At 43.7% G+C, this 20,016-nt stretch overlaps 1 protein-coding gene across 12 annotated transcripts in view; it reads left to right on the top strand.

Moving 5' to 3' along the window:
* The window catches only part of Map7 (microtubule associated protein 7), a 137,865-nt gene that overhangs the window by 57,883 nt on the left and 59,966 nt on the right, over positions 1 to 20,016 (top strand). Inside the window, exon 1 of one of the 12 annotated variants that reach the window (XM_075948097.1) lies at positions 1,259 to 1,766. The exons of 10 other annotated variants lie outside the window; for them this stretch is intronic. In XM_075948097.1, the coding sequence (XP_075804212.1) occupies positions 1,745 to 1,766 (22 nt within the window). In that variant the 5' untranslated portion in view covers positions 1,259 to 1,744. Of the gene's footprint in view, positions 1 to 1,258; positions 1,767 to 20,016 lie in introns of those variants that run through there. One more of the 12 variants, XM_075948086.1, reaches the window with a different exon arrangement.

Genomic DNA, 20,016 nt, shown 5'->3' with positions numbered 1-20,016 from the left:
CCTCTCACCGGGACCATCCATGTCACTTACTCAGACACTTAAAAATTTTTCTTTTCTTGTAAAAACCTGTATCTTCTATTTGAAATCGAGCCCATAACCAACTTAAATTCAGTATGTGGAGTGCTTTTAATCAAAGTTTCCTGGACTCCATACCATGTGTGTGACTTTTCTATTGTGAGTCCACATGAAAGCCCCTTTAAAACCCAGTGTTAGTGGTCAGAGCTATAGCCCAGCACTGTGTTGACAGGAGTAGGAATTTCGTGAGCTGAAGGCCAGCCTGGGCTATACAGCAAACTCTGCTTCTGCCTTGACTGCGTAGTGAGCTGCTATCTTTAAAAAGCAAACGAGACTGGACACCTGGCTTTGTGGTTAAGAGTATCCACTGCTCTTGCAGGGGACCTGCCTTCAGTTTCCAGAACCCGCACTGAGCAGCTTCTAACCACCTGTCCACAGACAGACCCCCTCTGGCCTCTGTAGGCACCTGCTCACAGGCAGCATATACTTACTTGGAAACACACACATGCATTCACATGCACACAGACATACAAATAAAAATCCTATCTTGAAAATAAGCATTTTACAATGGAGTAAAACTGGGAATGGGAGAGGCGGCCCTCTCCAGGGAAGATCACACGATTGATCGTCTAGTGCCAAACGATCAGCCCGGAAGACATAGACATTGGGGACACTAAATGGACATGGCAGGCTGTGTCTGCAGTGACAACTGGGGAACAACGAGGCCATGAATTTAAGGGAAGTAGGGAGGAGCACCTGAAATGTTTGGAAGGAGAAAAGGGAAGGAAGGGAGAAATGCTGTTAAAATACAATCTTAAAAGTTTTTAAAAAATTAAAAGGGGGGAACCCCTTTAAAAGATAAAAATGACAGCAGAGACACTGACCCCCGAGTTCCATGGAACTTCCCACTGACTGAAAGTGGCAGATTCGCAAGGCCTGTATACAACAGGCGCAGAAATAATTTCCAGAGCATCAGCGTTTGTATCACTTGGTCCTTGCCCTCCTCTTTGAAGACTTTTATCATGTCTTCAAACCCGAAAGCAAGTCAGTGGACAAAGCAGCTAGGCTTTAATCCCCGCAGTGGCTCATTGGCTCTATGGCTATCCTCAGCAGCAGAGGGAGAGAAAGAACAGAGGTCTCTCTGCATGACCGGGTCCGAATGACTGCCATCGGATGCTTGGTTCGGGAACAGTTAATCAGAACCCTGGGAGATTTAAATGCCATTGTTAGAGCGTCCCAAACCAAAAGGCAAAAGAGCCTGGAGAAATAGAAAATGATGCATAGATAGATGCTTAGGATCAACAAATTATTGTTGTTGTTGTTGTTGTTATTATTATTATTATTATTAGTGTGTGCTTCATGCACAGCCCGTTTGGGGCCCCCAAACAATGAATCCCTGAGATTGGGGTGTTTCCCAGGCAGTTTTTAAACCAGGAAAGGCCTCCCAGCCTGCAGCCCACGCTCCTGTGAGCTTCAGTGACTCTTTTGAACACAGCTTTTACTTGGTTCAGCGAGCAGGGCTACTGTTTCAGAACAGGGCTACGGGGTTGGCTAGAGGTCTCATCACCCCTTGGCTGGCTCCCGAGTGTACCCCAAGCTGTAAAAGAGACTCTTAGCGTGATTACACAGCCCCTCACTGAACATTTGGTGTCTGCCCGGCGGAGGGACGCAGAGCAAGAAGAGAGAGACATGCAGAAATGGTGCAGCACATTCAAGAAGGGGTCTCAGGATGGAGGATGCTGAAATGGACTGTAAGTTTCCCAGCTCCGCGTGCTGTGAGAACTTTAATAAGGATCTATAGAAAGGTAGTGTCCTCTAGGCCGGTTCTGACAAATTAGCACTTTTAGCAGGTGGAAGCTCTTAATAGGTCTGCTGGCTGAAATGAGAACGAGCCATGTAGTTTTGGTATTTTTAGAAAGAGAGTAGGATTTAAAGTTAGCGTTGCCGTGTTATATAAATGAGGACGTGTGCTTGTTTGTCTAGAGCCTCTCCACTGTCGTCCTTGCCTCTGCTCTCCTCTCACAGAACCAGACGACAGCCCCAGCAGCTCATGGGTCCCCCTAAAGACCCACAGCCCCACAGCAAACCCCATTAGCAGTTGTGCAGTCCACTGAAGGAAAGTTTGGTGCTTGGTTTACTGACAGTGTCTTACTGCTCCTAACGTTTCCCCCTGGATCACATCAGAAGGATTTTTGGGAAGCGATTGCTTTTCTATGTAGAGTAATATGTTTGCAGAATGCTGCTGGCATTGGAAAAGACTGTGTTTTTCTTGTTCCCCCCCTTTCCTTCCTTCTTTTATTTCAGAAACATGGCCTGTATTTTCCTCTCATCTTCTCCTACCAGAACATGTTCCTAGCCTTGGCCTATGAACAGTGATTTCACAGGGGCTCTACAGAGAAAACGTCATGTTTCGAGAGTTATTTTTATCACTCTAGTTTCTTCTCCAGTAGATGTTTATCAATCTTAAGTTCTGAGAGTAAGGAAGAACTTGTTTACCTTTAAGTATATCTTTATGGGCATCACTTATAATATTTACTCTACAATACTTGCTATAGGAAAAACATGAATTTTATGTAGTTACCAATCTCCAGCAACTACTAGAAGATGATTTATAGGCTGAATAATTGTTATTTATAGTTTATGGTTAAAAAAAATTAAGAATCAGGGCGGCATATTTTGAATAGATCCGAGGTTTGATTTGAGTTTGCCTTTTATCTCTGACCTTTACTAACTTGAGATGCCAGAAAAATTATCAATCACAATTACAAAGAAGTTTATATTCTGTAAGTGTGCCAGTGTTCTACACCTCAGATTTGTTAGGATTCCATATGTACTAAAGAAAAGCAAAATGCTTCCTTATGATTTACTTAATTAACTGATTTCCAGATTCTTTTTTGCCCTTGAGTGTATTTTACAGAAAGTATGTTTACATGGCAGGGGTGGGGTGGGGCCGAGAGCAGAGCACTCGTCTACCGTGTCCATGGCCCTGAGTTTGACCCTTAGCATTGCTGAAAACATAAAGCAGATTTACACAGAGTGTTTGTGTCTTGATGAGTAAGCAGTGGGTTTCACATTATTTAGAGATGGCGGACTATAGTTCACTCGGCACAGAAATGGGATAAACCTCCAACAGGAAAAGAGGTGGGGGGATAAGCCAGAGAGGTCTCAATATCCTAGATAAGTTCTTACGTGACACTGGGTTTGGGTCCTGCTGTTGCAGTTTCTGCCTCTTGACGTGATATTAGAGCCTGCAGAAGCAGGGACCGCGACAGCCTTGTTTCCGTTGACTAGCGTCGGTGTGACCAGCGCTTTAGAGGAGAAGAACAGACTCTACACTTAGCTATGCCTGCCCTCTGCCCACACAGTGCCCAGCCGCTCAGCCATGGAAGTGTACAGAGGTGGGAGAAGCCAGTTTCCATTTGGACAACCCTGGAAAGGGGCAGTCACAGATGAGTGAGCATGAGAAACAAACCGCATCTCTGCTGCTGTCTGGGCAACCCTAGCAAACACCGCTTCCCACCATCTCCTTGTCTATTGTGCTCACTGACTTAATAGCTTCTGGAAGGCTAGCAGGCCCCTAATCCATTCGTAAGTTAGTGAACCCATCCCTAGCTCCCAAAGGACAGAGGCGTAGAAGAGGCCACACTTTCGTTTTTGTTTTTGGTGTGTGTGTGTGTGTGTGTGTGTGTGTGTGTGTGTGTGTGTGTGTGGTTTACATACAGGGCTATGTAACAGCCCTGGCTGTCCTAGAACTTGCTTTTTAGACCAGGCTAGCCTCAAACTCAGAGAGATCCGCCTGCCTCTGCCTCCCAAGCAATGGGATGAAAGGTGTGCGCCGCCACACCCAGTCTGAGACCACACTCCTTTTCTGGAACCTTTCTGGGATGGATGATGTTCAGATTTGTGGGGGGAAAAAGCCATGAGTAAGATTAAAATTGTCAAAGCACCGTCATTTACTGACCTACATCTTCCAAGACTTCAAAGTATGCTAGGTTAAATGTAATTTAACTTACTTCTCCAGACCAAAACACACAAACACTCAGCAGGAGTGAACTCTGGGGGTGGGGTGAATTAAGGACAGAAAGTTCTTTCTCTAGGAAAAGTGTGTTGTTCCTGACTCTTGGCTGTCCAGACACAGTTGCTGGAGCTTAACCTAAAACTCTGCGTGTGTTTTAGAAATGAGATGGCTTAAAGGGAAAGGGAAGAGATTTAAATTAATTGGGGGGGGGTTGTAACAAGGTAGTGCCACATATTGTCACCTGAAGGTGTGGAACATCCTGAGTTCCAAGACTTAGCGCCTATTATACATGTAACTAAAGCCCCTAACCTATTCTGATAGTATTTTACTGAGTCGATATTTAGTGAATAGTCTCTCAACTGAAATTTTACTGCTGAATTGAAGGCCCTTGTATAAGTTGACACTGTAATTTGTTTCTCATATCAAAACCTCAAAGTAACATCAGATTTTTATTGAACTGTAAGCTTGACAGGGTCTTTCAAACCTTCAGACTTTTAACACTCGTAAACAGCTAATATGTGATTACCTGGTGTGAGTAAGAACAGCTGTGGTTCTTTATGCCAAGGAGATTTCGCTCCTAAAATCTAAAATGCCCGATCATGTATTAGAGAGGTACATGTGTATAAATAAATTCCCTGATACTAATAATTAGGCTTTTTGGTGTCTTACTTCAAAATATCTACAGGAGTTCTTAAAAACATGATTCTTAATGAGAAATTACTTTTCTCGTTCCTATTCTGTTTGAAAAGGTAATGCCACAAACCATTTCTGCACTGTAATCTGCTAGCTTGTCCAGTATGTTTTTAATGTCTTTAAACACAGAATAAAACATGACCAAAGAGCAAGTGACATGACATGACTTTCTTTACGGTCAAGAAAGTAAAAGTTAACGTTTAATCTTTCTGCTTACTTGGTTTGATCCAATATTAACAATGCAAAGTTTCGTGTTTTTCTCTAACAACCTTTACAAAGTCGAAGATTAACACTTTATGTAACATTTTCAGATGTCTTAAGGCTGGGGTGTGGCACATGCTTACAATGTGGGAAGCTCCTGGTTGATCCCCGGAACCAATAAGAAAGTTTCTTACATTGTGTAGATCTGTTTTGCTGTATATTTCTGATAATCAAAATTTTCAACTTAAGGTGGAAGGAAGATAATTGGGAGATCATCTTACCTATGTAGAGAACACAAAGCCAGCCTAGGCTATGTGGATCCTTATCTTACCACAAAGAATAGTGTGATATCAGTTATGGTCGATATTTTTTTTAAAAAAAAGCAAATATGTCATTTAAAGATGTTAGCTACATTTAAATGAAATTAAATCACTAAGAACTAAGATACTTAAATATTTGCGTTTTTCTATATGTGAGAACTCTTTTTTTTACCAAATGTGGAACTTGGAGTCTTCTTAAATATTCCTCAGTGGATTCATAGAGGATTATTAAGTGCGTTTAAAGGTTTACAATGGGTGTTGGTGGCCCGATGGGGCCATGTACTGAAGTAGTTCTCGGTCATGTGAAAGTGTGTAGTGCTTTAGACTTTTTCATACCTGTTTGCCTTTGCCATCTGTAAGCTACAACACCTGAGCTGATTGAAGTCCTCTAGAGAAACTGAGCATCGCGTTCACCATGGGTGTAAAATCAAGTAACGTGTTCTCTGTGCACCTAGAAGAATTGTGTTCCTCATTACATTAACTGTGCTTCCGGCTTACCGCAAATGATCCTTCTTAAGTTTAAATTCCAAAACAGCTCTTGGGTGTGGTGTCTATCATGATATCTACTCAGCAATTTCACAGCCAACAGCAGTAGAGGAGCTAAATTCTCCGGTGATGGTTGATAAGGCCAGGTTCTGTAAGTTACAACCAAGCAGGTTGTGAACTTGCTTCTTTTGGAGGGTAAAGACAGCGCAGAAGATCCTTCTAACCTACAAGAAAGGGACAGTCTTTCCAAAGGACACATGACAGGGGGTGGGGCAACATGCTACCCACTCTTACTCCCAGTACTGGGCTGTGCAGTTGAAGCAGGAGGATCAAGAGTTGGAGGCCAGGGCGTGCTTTGTAGCAAGACCCTGTCTCCCAGCACGAAAGCAAAACTACCAGCTACCAGCGTACGAGCAGCAGAAACCACAGCCGAGTAGACCTGTTCCCCTTTGCCTTTTATGGTCCGAGTGAATTTCAGGGATGAAATTAAGGAGATGAATCCATTTAAAGGGCAAAGGTGTGTTTGTTTTCAGCTGTCTTTTTAAAACAACACCGCTTCTGAGATTTATTCTAGGTAATGAAAATATGCTTCAACACTATACAACCCTTGACAGAAACACTAAAGAAACCTCACCCGTATGCAATCTTGTCGCCACGGTGCAGACTTAAGAGCCTTCCTGTATCCACTTTCGGAATCGGTGCAGAGCCATAATTTAGTTACAAGCCATAATACTGCCGCTAAGTGCCTTCATTTTGCTGGTTATATAGTAACCCATGGAGGGATATTCCCCGTGTTACTTTTGATTTTTTTTCCCGGTGGCATGTTATTCTAATGGACCATCTTTAGATATAAAAGTATCTTCTGTGTTTTAGGTTATTTCCTTAAGGTGACGTTTCAAAGAGGGATTGTGGAGTCTTTAATTTTGAACTTTTTAATATCTGAATAGATATTACTAAATTCCTTTTTATTAATATAATATAATTTCGATTGTTTTTTTAATTTTTGTGGAGGTGAGGATGGAACTCTTCTACTAAGACAGGTTTACCACTAGTGACCTACTTCCCCAGCCTCTGTTTTGTTCAATTTTGCTTTTAAACTCTGTCAAGAACATTCAGCACAAGCGCGGCCCCTGATGTTTTACAGTATCAGGCAGCGTTGTTTTCTCTGTGCGGTGCTGTATGGCAGCAGCGTCTCTGGAACTGATCCGTGTTCCAAAGCGTTAAACCTGATGAATGACTGCTCTTCCTCCCCTCCTCGCCCTGGTCCCTGGCAGCTGACTCTGCTTCTGTGAGTTTGCTGTGCACATCAAAGTGCTGTTGGCCCTGTGACAACAGGAGAATCGCTTCCGAGTTTGTCTGTGCTGCAGCTTCCTCCTCACGGTGCGGTTATTTTAAGGCTTCCGTACGATTGTACGGACCATGTTTTCTCATCCATTGAAGCACTAAAGGAACGTTTAAGCTGTGCCCTGGCCCTGGGCAGAATGTGAGGGCAGAGGTGCTCTCTGAGGTCCTGATTCCAGTTTTTCTAGACTGTAATTCTGCTTCCAGTACTTGCTTGGGTTTTTGTTGTTTTTAATTTTTGAGGCACCTCACACATACTGCTTTCCATAACAGTTGTATCCATTAAATGGCATGCAAGGGTTCAGCTTTACTCCATCTTTATCAACATTTGTGCTTTTTCTTTATAGTAAAACATCCTCAGTGTGAGATGATACTCACCATGGTTTTAATATATTTCCCTGGTAATTGGGAGCTTTTCATCACCTATAATATTTCAACTTCTGTAGTTGTAGGGTTCTGCATCTGAGGATTCAACCCGTTACAGGTCAAAATATATTTTAAAGAAATTGAACATACATAGAATCTCTCTCTCTTTTGTCATTACCCCTACATGAGTACCAGGCCTCCAGCATTTGAACCCTTTGAATATAAGCCATCTCTATCTCTAAACCATAGTGTTAGTCTCCACATCTCTCCCAGCTTTTTTATCAGCATTTGTGTGTGTGTGTGTGTGTGTGTGTGTGTGTGTGTGTGTGTGTGTGAGACAAGGGTTCACACTGTAAGCCAGGCTGGACCACAGCCCACAAGTGCTGAAGTAACCGGCCTGAAACATCATGCCCACTTTGTACCAAATTTACTATCTCAAGTACTTATTCATGGTTCTTTGCACGAATAGTAACTAAGGAAAGATCTTCTAAGCTGTGACGAGATCGCATGAGGAAGGTTGAGCTTTCCTGTCTGCCAGCACTTGATGGTCGGGGGCTTAACGCACCAAATGGAGAGATGGTTGTATTGGGTGGAAATGGCCAAATTTGTGTAGTTCAGAACTGAACTAAGTAGACCAAAGGGGGCTTGTTTCTGTAGCCTCTGGCAATTTGGGAAGAGCCTCATGGCTCTGTGTGCCTGGTAGGCAAAGGATTCCTCAGAAGCTGTCGCTAAAATACACAGGTAAAATATTGAAAAGTAACGGTTTTGCTGATGTTTTCCGAAGTTATAACTAACACTAAAGAATACACACATAAGAATCTGTATACACACAGGTCACAACTACGTAGTCTCACACGTCAAAAAGAAGAGCCAAAATTCCTTATCTGAACTGGGTATGGTGACAGCATAGGTTTAAAACCCTAGTGCTCTAGCAGCTGAGGCAGGTGGATCAAGTGTGAAGCTAGCTGAACTGAATAATAAGTACCAGGAAAGCTTCAAATTTATTAGCCTGCTCTGTATTTGTTGGTGTAAGAACTGGTGATAAACAGATTAATTATGTACTTGGAAATGATTTCTTCAGTGTTACTCAGCTGATTTTTTAAAAGTACATGCTCTTTAACAAATTTCATAAAAATATTTCATGCACCCAATACCTCCAAAACAACATAAAGGAAAGCAAATTAGCACTCGGGAGACAGAGGTAGGTAGATCTCTGTGAGTTCGAGGTCAGCCTGGTCTACAGAGCAAGTTCCAGGACATGTTGTAAAGCTACACAGAGAAACCTTGTCTCAAAAAATGAAGAAAGAAAAGAAAAGGAAAAAAAAAAGCAAGCTAACTTGATGTGGGATTTCCCTCTGTGTGCTGTGAATTTTTGGTTAATAAAGAAACTGTCTTGGCCTGATAGGGCAGAGTAGAGCTCAGGGGGAAAAAACTAAACTGAATGCTGGGAGAAGGAAGGTGGAGTCAGTAAGAAGCCATGCAACCTCGCCCAAGACAGACACTGGAACTTTACCTGGTGGTAAGCCACAGCCTCATGGCAATACACAGATTCATGGATATTGGTTAATTTAAGATATGAGTTAGCCAGAAATATGCTTAAGGTATTGGTTAAACAGTATTGCAAATAATATGGTTTCCGTGTGATTATTTTGGGGCCAAGCAGCGGGGAACAAACAAATAGCCTCCTACAACGCTAACTCACTAAAATGTTGAGAATACTGATGCCCAGTTGTATGTAACTCACCATAATCACACATTGTTCCCCTGCCCATAACTAACAGGAGTCTCTTTATTGCAACATGTATGCTTGACGGTAAGAAAAGCCCTTTACAGGCTATGGAAAGTAGTTAGATCTCCTAAGAGCTTCAGACCCCGAACACTCACTAAACACTGGCTGTTGTCTTCAGAAGGTGGATTATGACAGTGCAAACCCAGGGATCTAAAGACTAGGGTAGAATTCTAAGCAGTGTATTTGAAGATGCAGAAACAGCTTGGATTTATTATAAATTAATGACATAGGATGTTCATTAATTATTAACTTTGTTGAAATATGCTGAATGTTTTACACGAGTCTTACTGCCAATAGCTGTCATCAGAATGGTTTGAAATTATACCCTTGAGAAACATAGAAAGGTTTTTACCACCACCCCACCCCTTCCCCGTGCATTTTGAGCTGCTTGTTAGTTTTGCAATACAGGAAAGGAAAATAAATAAACTTTCCTTCTACCTTTCTGAGTTCATTATAACAACAGGCAGATTAAGAAGCAAGCAAGCCATTTCTAACACATGCCCCGCGTGTGTGCGTGGATGATCCATAGAGAAACTGCGTGACAGGCATCACTTTCCAAGCCCAGTTTGAGTGCCTCCCTGCTGGAGGATGGTGTGGGGAAGGCAGAAGGTGGAAGTGGGCTGCTCAGGAAGTGAATGCTAATGGGGAGTGAGACCAGTTGGATGTAGGAGTTTCTGGCTCAGAGGAGGGTCACCTGAGCACAGAACTTTCCTTCAGAGGCTTGTCTTTTGTTAAAAGGAAACTTCCCTATCTCTAGAGCTTTTCCAGGCCTCGTGTTAACCAAAATTATCAGTGCAATGTAATATGAGGTTTCATATTCTTATCTCTAACCATGTTTTTGTCTGGCCTGTCCTAAACGCTGTCATTAGCCACCTCCAAAACACAGAATATTAATTCATAGTGTTTTATGTCTCCTTGTCCCAGAAAATTTAGCCACTGTTTGAAACACTATAGTATGTATCAAAAGGTGCTTCTTACGGATCGCTTCCGCAGTCCCAGCTAAGGGGAGATTCCTTGAGCCTAATAGTTTGAGGCCAGCCTCAACAGTTTAGGAAGCCCCCATCGCAGATTCTACTGCTGCTGCTGCTGATGACAGTGACTACAATGACTACAATGACAATCTGAAGATATTCCATTCGAGCCAGGCTGCGGTGGCGCACGCCTTTAATCCCAGCATTGAGAGACAGAGGCAGGTGAATCTCTGAGTTCGAGGCCTGGCCTACAGAGCCAGTTCCTGGATAGCCAAGGCTACATAGAAAATTCCTGTCTTGAAAAACAAACAAACAAACAAAATCAAGATATTCAGTTGGTTCTGATTTAGTAAATGTTTAGTATTTTGGCCAGTTAGAAGTTATTTCGTAGGGGCTGGAGAGATGGCTCAGCAGTTAAGAGCATTACCTGCTCTTCTGGAGGTCCTGAGTTCAATTCCCAACAACCGCATGGTGGCTCACAACCATCTGTAACGAGGTCTGGTGCCCTCTTCAGGCCTACATGCAGACGGACTATTGTATACATAATAAATAAATAAATGAATGAATGAATGAATGAATGAATAAATAAATATTTTTTTAAAAAGTTATTTCGTAGAAATTACATTGTTTTAAAGATACACTTATGATATTATAAAGGGAATATTCCTAGTTTAAGGAATTAAGTAAAGAACTCTGTGAAGTAAACATTGGATTGTAAGTTGTTTCTAGTTAGCATGTATTAGTGAGAAGGGCAGAAGCCCTGACAGACGTTACATAGATCACGATAGCACCGCAAATTCAAGTTCTTTGTCGCCTTCTTCCTCCATCAAGCTGTGTTCTTCCCCTTCCAAGTCCACGCCAAAGTGGGGATGCCCTTCGTTAGTGTGCTCCTGAGGCTGACACCTGTGTCCTGTAGCCATGGGTGCCGTGAGAGCAGGGTGCTGCCTGCCTCTGCTCACCTTCATGCCCTGTGCCTTGCACGTTGTGCATGGCCGTTCTGTACATAGGCAGGTAAGGAAAGGGCTCGTCTAGTCACCCTTCAGTGCATGGAGCACTTTCAAATACAACAGAACATTTTTTCTTGGCCAGTAATTAAAGGTTTGCTTATTATTTCCTTTCTTCTTTACCTTGGGTCATGTATCTGTCAAGCGTTGCTATGATACCGTTGTGTAAAATGGGAACCCTTCATCAGATTTCATGATCCTTACATAATTATAGCCTTTTAAGAAGCAGCAGTCACAGGAGAGGCATTTATATAACCATGTTGTTTAAAGGGCCTCATTTCAAGCTAGGTTTGTATGCAGTGTTTTCCCTGAGACCACAGAGCATCGTTACCTAATCCCCAGCTTATTCCTTCATAGGCTCGAAATAGCTGCTTACTTGTGACTCCCAGACTCGGTCGCTTTTCTTTGGAGAAGCCAGCATTTTGATGTTCGTGTATTTTAGCAGCACAGAGCTATATGAAATTGTTGTTTAAGAAAGCGTATGGACAGTAGATGAGATGGCTCAGCAGAGTAAGCACCTGTCTCTATGACTACCCGAGTCTGCTCTACAGGACCCAGGTAAAGGGGAATGAGAGACGCCACTCCGCAGAGCTGACCTCTGACCTCCACACGTACGCTGTGAAACCTGTGCCCCCGCACATATAAACCCTCACACAATAATAAATGCAGTGTTCAAGTTAAGAAAAAAGAATCTGTGGGCTGGACATGCCATCCTAGTACTGAGGAGACTGAGGTAGGGGGAATCACAAGTTTGAAGCTGAGCTGAGCTACATAAATGAGACCCTGTCTCAAAAATAAAAGTTAAATTGAGAACCAGATGTGTCTGTAGCTCAGTGGTGGACCCAGTAGTCATGAGGCCCTGGGTCCAATCCCTAAGACTGGAAAAAAAATAATTTTACAAGACTACAAGAATGCCTTTTTAAATTTCTTAAAGTACTAAGTACTTGGGCATTTTTTTTTCTTTTCAAAATAATGTCACTGGTTCTGCCAGTCTTTGGAGCTTTAAATTTGGCCTTAAATATGACAATTTAAAACCTGCTTGGTGCCATACAGCTATGCCAGCACCCAGGAGATGTGGCAGGAGGATCCTAAATAGTGCAATTTGAGTAGAAAGACCCTGTTCAATACACCTGAAAAGTAAGTAGTACAGCTTAAGATGCATGAATCCTAAATCAAAATATAAATATAAATTCAAATATTGAGATTTCTTAATTCATTTCTACTTAATCAAATTTAAAAATTATGAAAAAACCAGAAGCCTTCAGTTCTTAAAAATATTCATGATATTCTGTATTTTAAAAATACTTGTAGGATTCTAAAAAGGACAACATGCAGTTTTATATATGTGAAGCATTTGAGGAATAAAATATAAACCACACTAGGCAGTGGTGACGCATGCCTTTAATCCCAGCACTCAGTAGGCAGAGACAGGGGCATGCCTGTGAGTTTGAGACCAGCCTGGTCTACAAAGCAACTTCCAGGCTCCAAAGCTATAGAGAAACCCTGTCTCGAAAACCAAAAACCAAACGAAGGTAAATAGTACAGGAAACCCAGTCCTCCCAAAAGCACACTGTAAGTAAGTCCCTCAGTAGGTCCCAGTGTCTCTGAAGATGTCCACACTGGCTGTAAGTGGGCAACCTGCCGTCATGCTGATACTCCTCTGGTCTTCACTGGGGCTTTATTCCAGAGCCTGAAGGGATTTTCTCATCCTAAAATTGAAAAGCAGCAAATATGCAACATAAAAATGTCTACTTTCTCCTCGAAGCAAGTGAAAATTCTGGAATCTGAACCTAGGCTCCTGACTCCTGAATGCTGGGATTAAAGGTGTGTGCCACCACCGCCAAACATCTTAGCCAGTTTTAAACAGAGTTCAAAGTCTAGTAGTATTTGGGTTAAATATATTCGTTTGTAACTTCCATGTGTCTTCATGCTCTTTATCTGACAAAACACAATGTCTGCCTACTAAACAATAATTCCGTTCCTTTCTACCACAAACCCATGGCTCTTGTGGTTTATGTTCCTGTGACTTTATGCTAAATGTGTTAATCTGTGACCCATTACTGTAAGGAAATACCCAGCATACAGATAATTACCTTGTAAAGTGTAAAGGTTGATGCTCATGATTTGATTCTGGAGTTACTGATCTAAGATTAGTGATCTCGCTGCTCTGTGCTTCTGACTGTCAGCACATCACAGGGTGATGCTGAAGCAGAGAAAAACTTTCATCAAGACGAGCCAGCCAGCAAACAAGAGAAAGGCAGCCTCCAAGGCCATGCCGCCAGTGACCTAAGGTCCTCCCACTAGGCCTCAGGATCTAAAGCTACCACCCTGGGTGCTTTCTAAGATAAAGAACACGAAGATGTAACTCCAGGTCCGGGGATCTAATGTCCTCCTCTCCACTATACAGATTCCAGGCCTGCACATGGACATGGACAGACATACAGGCAAAACACTCGTGCACATAAAATCAGTTTTAAAAACCTTAAAAATTCTTTTTAAATTGAAAAAATAAAGCTCTGTACCTTTTTATAGATTTAGAAATTAACCTCCAACATTATTTATTTCAAAATAGTTTTACTTCAAAGGGCATAATTGCAGAAAACTACATAACGTATGGACGATTGGAATGCATTTGTCTCAAAACCTCCAAGCTGTAGATTTGGGCCATCTTTCATATCGCACTGAAAGTCTGGGAGTAGGGTGGGTTTGCCTCCACCTTTATGTATTTGTACCCTGAGGTGGTGGTGTGTGAAGGGGGGCAGCAGGGGTGTCTCCTCCCTCCAGAGGGTTCGCAGCCTGAAAAGCGAACCACGGAGAGCAGAGGCTGCGTGAGGGGTGTGCTTTTCAGTGAGAGCAGGAGTCGGGGCCACAGGGTGAGTGGGGAGGGTTTGGGAAAGAAGCTGCTGTTGAGTTTGCCATGAAGCTGGCCGTGTGCAGGACCCTTAGAGGAGGCTCAGTCCAGGCCTTGTGAACGTGAGTGAAAACAATCACGTCTTTTGCTGGCGAGATTTCGCCTGGAAACTGAAAACCAGTTTTCAAGTATGGGTGACAAGTGTGTGTGGCCTGTGCCACACAGTGGGCGGGTGCTTCCATTCCATTTGATAATGGCTTCCGATTGCTCCAAAGAAGTGCTTGAATGGTGGCTACTTTGAAATTGTGGCAGTTGTTACACCTGCCCCTATATTTTGCCCTTTAGTGGGTTAATAAAAAACAAATATAATTCTATAGTGTAAGCATTCCTTGATACCTTGATTACCCTTAGGTATAATTTAAGCATGCTTTTATTGGCTTTGTGGTTCTGTCTTAACTCATGACCTGAGAAGGTACCCACAGTGGCTTTTCCAGATCACCAATAGAGTTGAAAGGACTGAAGCATGGAATCCTTTTGTGGAAAGCCTGTGAGCGGCCCTAAGACTGTGTACACCCACTTCCGGCTCCGGTTTAGGGAACCTGGAAGCCACTAATTAGCTCTTAATCCGGGAAGCCCAGACTTGCCATTTTTGATAAGCAATAAAAAATGTGGAATTAAACTAAATTCTGCAGTCCAGTGCTACTAAATGCACCAGCATGCTCTAGGAACCTTTTAAAACCCTGGGCTCCCTCCTGGGGGTAGTAGTCCTGCCGGTCTGGGTGGGATTCTCCAGACCTCTTTGCCTTAGGGGCCCTCCGGCGATTCTCTAGCGAGTCTCTTAAGAGAACCAGCGCTTTAAACAGACATGCTTCGATGGCTTAATCTGTAAAGACTATTTTAAGTATCCCATTTAAAAAAAATAAATAAAGGTTTGTGTTTGATTCAGAACACCGTGGCAAGAAACTGGGCAGATTCTCTTTATAGTGTTTGTAGCCAATAGAAGAGCCATCCGCTATGGCAGGAGGGGGCACACAGGTCTTCAGCCTAAGGTACTAATGGCTCTCCTGAGGTTTGCGATGATACGCATGATCCAAAACCATGGGCTGCTGCTTGCGTTGGAGCAGCACAACCTGTCTGTCGGTAAACTGCCCTGGAAAGGCACAGCGGCAGACATTGAGGAGATGATTGTGGGGATGGCGCTCATCTTAATGTTGCTCTGGTTTACTCTCACCAGTGCCGTCGGCTTCATATCCTGAAATCAATGCATTACCACAGCACAAGTGCACTTACCACGGTGGACTGGGTGTTTTCTCGTCTGAAGTCCATTATTATGACAAGACAACCAATACAATGTACTTCAATGAGGGAAGTTTTCTTTTGTCTGACAGTTTCAGGGACGTCAGTCTGTGCCTTGATCAGTTGGCACCATTGTTATTGGTCTTGTGGCATGCTTACCCCAAAGCAGGCGTCGGGGGCGTGTGGCAGGAAGGGGTAGGATTTATAGTTTCCTCTCACAGGACATGCCCCCAGTGAACTGTATTTAGTGAGGTGAGGCCCACCCTCTGGGGGTTCTGTCATCTTCCCGTAGTTCCTGGGCAGGTGAACTAGCCTGCAGTACGTGGACCTTCAGCTAATGCAAACCACAGGTGACGTAAGTAAGAGAGGTTGAGGGTTTCAGGAAACGCTCCCCGAAGACATGCCATTCCTGTGTACTGATTAGTTGGTCAGAGGTGGGTAGGTGGGGAGTAGCAAGAAGAGGGGACCTCTCATATCTTCCTAAGGGCAGAGTCTTCAAAATGAGCTCTGGTGGGTGTCTGATCAGGGAGAGAAGACCAACCTGGATTACCCCCAGGAGGAATCCGGAAGCCGGCACCACACCCAGACACTATCATGGGTGGGCAACTGTTTCTTGTTGTTGTTGTTATGTTTTGTTTTTCGAAGACAGGGTTTCTATATGTAGCCCTGGCTGTCCTGTAACTCACTCTGAAGACCAGGCTGGCCTTGAACTCACAGAGATCCACCTGCCTCTGTCTCCCAAGTGCTGGAATTAAAGGCGTGAGCTACCGCCACTCATCAGCGGCAGCTGCTTGTTAAGGGTTTGTTCATCTTCCCCCAAATCACTTACTGTCCCCTAAGTTACCCACATCCCCCCTTCCCTTCTACTCTGTGAAGCAGGTATATAAACTTCTAGTTCTTACTGTCTGTCTGTTTTAATGAAATTTAGAAGCTTTTCAGATCAAAGTCTGTCATGATAATGAGCTTCCTTCCTGCATGTAACAGAATCTTGGGTCTCTGCCCTGACTTGTCACGGTGACGGTTCTCTGGTCTTAGCTGGTGCTTTTACTCCAGAACCTGAAGGATTTGTCGCATGTCCTAAAATTGAAAAGAGCAAATATGTAACGTATAAAACCAAAGAAAGTGGAAAGGTATAGTAACCCTTCGTGAAGGAATGTGGCAGGGTTTCTTTCATCAGGGTGATTGAAAGCTGTGAATCTGCTCTTTGTCCCCACTGTGCCATACAGGGCAAACTCCTTCCTTCTCTTGTTTATGGTACCCTCTCCCTGGGGACAGTGCTTGCTCATTGACTAGAATCAGCACAGATATCCTGTACTTCAGAGGCCCTCCATTGTCAGTCTCTGTCTCCAACAGAGCCTTGCTCCTCTTTCTCCTAGTACTTAGCATATTCCATTTCCATCACCTGTACGTTTCTCATTTTGGAGATTTAGCCACGGTGCCACCATCATTGTAGTAAGCCTAGATGGGTGCCTGCTCCTTACACATCCTGCTGTGTACTGGAATGGTGTCCAGCCCTCACCTCCCGTCTGTCATACCTGTCTCTGTGCTACGTAGACAGGACAGCTGGCCAGGCAGCTTTAGCCTTCACGCTCCTACGCTAGCCAGCCGAGCTGAGCTGCCTAGCAGGCCATCCTAACAAAGCAGTCGCTAACTGATTCCTTGCTGTTGGGGTAGCCACCAGCCTGATAGCGTCCTTCAGAGCTGCTGCTGAGCCGCCACCTGCCGCACACAAGTATCAGCCTCTGGCTCCCAAGCTTACAGCTCCATTCCTGTCTTCTAAAGCCGCCTTTGTTCCAGGTCTGTCACTTAATATAATAATAACATCTTAATTAACACGATAGTGTCTTAATTATATACTAGAAACTAGTTTTCTGTTTTCTTTTCCCCTTCTTCCCTCTCTCCCTCCTTTTCTCTTTCCTTCCATCCTCCCTCCCTTCCTTCCTTCCCTTCCTTTTTTTTCTTTCTCTCCTTGTTCTCGGTAACAGGAGGAAACAGGGTCTCTCTCACATTATACCCCAGGCTGGCTTGGAACTCACTATATAGCCCAAGCTTCTCGTGAATTCACAATGAACCTTCCACCTCAGCCTCCATGAGAGCCAAGTGAATTTAGTGGGGGAAAAAGAAAAGAAAAGGGGTGGACGGGCGGGGAGGTGTTGGAGTGATGAGGAGAGACAGCAGTGGGGCTTGCTGAGTGTTCTTACACATCTTAGCTTCCTGTTCCATGTTAGGTATTGACCATCGATTCAGCTGGACACAAAGTCAACATGACTCGTTGGGACTGGACGCAAGTTAATACGGCTGAGGCTGAGCAGCACACTGATCAGTCCTGAACAGCTGTGCTCCAGAGCCTGAATTTAGGTAGAGAGCATGGCTGGAAGATTTCCTTCCTGTCTCCTCTCAGCTTGCTGTGATCATCTCTCCTTCTCTTTCTACCTGGAGTCTTTTAATTAAGCAAGGTGTGGCATGGGAAGGGGTAAGAACGAGAGAGCAAGTGGGTTTTTCCATTATTTTTATGAAGCCCTAGCTTCTGTCATAAGATCTGCAGAAATCTAGACCTCTAAGAGATGGCTCAGCGATTAAGAGCAATGCCTGCTCTTCCAAGGTCCTGCGTTCAATTCCCATCAACCACATGGTGGCTCACAACCATCTGTAATGAGATCTGGTGCCCTCTTGAGGAAGAGACCTGGTCAGTCGTCCTCATCAACTTAGACCATGAAACCCAATATGGACAAGTTCAACAGAACTGCCGTATACGGGCTGCCATGCATGCTTCAGCGTTGCCAGGGCGTAAATTCATTCATTTTCTATAAATGTGACTTTGTTATGCATCCATCAGAGGATGAAGTGGATACTGAATGAATGAATGAATTCTCACAAAGAATTTTGGGAAATTGTCAACAAAACAGAGCATCAAAACTCAAACCCTATTGTTTCTCTTACCACAAAAAGGCAAAACAGCCGAATGTTCGACCACATAATTGTAAGCCCAGCACTTAGAAGGGGGAGGCAGCAAGAATGCACCAGCCCAGTTTTGCTCAATAGGGAGGCCCTGTCTCTAAAAACCTGAAGTCAGAACCCACCCAATGTGACTTCTCTCCGGCCCTTGGGCTGCCTAAGCTTCTGTCTTCCAGAAAGTCTCAAAAGGAAGCGTGATGACACCCAGCGTGGTAGTATGTACCAGTTATCCCAGAACTTGGGAGGTAGAGACAGGGGGATGAAGAGTTATCCTCAACTGCATAGTGAGGCCAGCCTGGGCTATAGAAGAGCCAGTGTCAAAGAAAAAGCATGATGAATGTAACCAGTGCTGGTCAATCCGAGGTAGACTGTATCCCTGTGCCGATCATTCTCTGCTCCTGCGTTTTCATGTCACGCCTCCGTCTCCTACCTTGCAAGGTGTCTGTAGGAGCCTGAGTGGTCCCCAGAACTTAGCCAGTGCTCTTGCCTGGGGGTTTGACTCTGATGGAAGGCAGAAGTACCTAAATCACAGAGTACACAGTGTGGGGGGGGGGGGGCGCAGCGGAGGGGAACGGGCCCAGAAGGCAGTTATGCACCAAAACTGAAGATAACCAAATGTTCCTTCTGTTATTTCTGCCTTAGCCAGCAGTGAAAATTCCAGTATAGCCCGGGCTACATAGTAAGACTCTGGCAGCAGGGGGTGGGCAATGAACATGATGTCGGGTGGGTAAGGAGGTGTGGATGTGGAAACAGTTGGGAAAGGTGAACATGAATCAAAAAATGTTGTATGATATCCTCAAAGAATTAATAAAAACATTATTTAAAAATGTCAAGTACTATTAGGAAGATGACAGTGTTGTCAAAGTCAAAGAAAACAAAGTGATGGTGTGAAGAACAGCTTGAGTTTCCTGAGAGCTAATTGAGCTCAGCTGTGATAAATGCACGGGGTTCTGGACACTTGTGTAATGGTGATTGCAGGCACTGCACATTTATAAGAGCAACTGTGCCAAGAGTGAGCCGTGATGTGACGTAATGTGACCTGTGGTCTGTGACACTGCTGATGTCCCTGCAGGTGACCACTGGTGGCCAATGCATCACTCTAGTGCGGGTATGTGGGTAAGGCCGGGACCCAGAAACAAAGGAAGATTTAATGTGGATCACTGGGGAGACGTGGGGGAGGGGGCAGTGTGAACATGAAGGGCAAAGTCGCAGATGAGGAAATGGCTCCGGCGTGAGGAGAAGAGACTGACAGAGCTGAGTGGTCACTGACAGAAACTGGGATCAAATTTGTCTTTCAGTGCCTAGCACTCATCTTAGTGAAATTATGTGTAATTCATGTCAGAATTTCAAAATGTTTTACTGATTTATTACAGAATAACAATTATCGATATTGAGCAACAAGCTTCACTGATTAAATTCTTTCAGCTAATACTCAGGATTTAATTTTTTTCCAAACTAGTGTTTTAAACTGTGTCCACTGTTTACTGTGGGCTGTTTCCAGGAGTTGTGCATTTTTGCTTAAGCGTGAAAGCTTTTCTGTCTTGTAAGCGGAATAGTAAGTCTGTAAAATATTGCCATTGTTTGTGTTAGCTTTCCTTGAAGTAAATCATTGTCCTGGTACACTTTGCTTTAACTAAGCAAGGAAGTTGAATTCTAATTATGTCTCTTTTCCGAGTTATTTAAATAGTTCTTTCTAATTACAGACCGAGC

Source organism: Microtus pennsylvanicus, chromosome 1 (genome assembly GCF_037038515.1).
Source record: "Microtus pennsylvanicus isolate mMicPen1 chromosome 1, mMicPen1.hap1, whole genome shotgun sequence".
Taxonomy (NCBI): domain Eukaryota; kingdom Metazoa; phylum Chordata; class Mammalia; order Rodentia; family Cricetidae; genus Microtus; species Microtus pennsylvanicus.
Note: the sequence above shows the minus strand (reverse complement) of the source record. Positions and strands in the feature narration are given on the sequence as shown.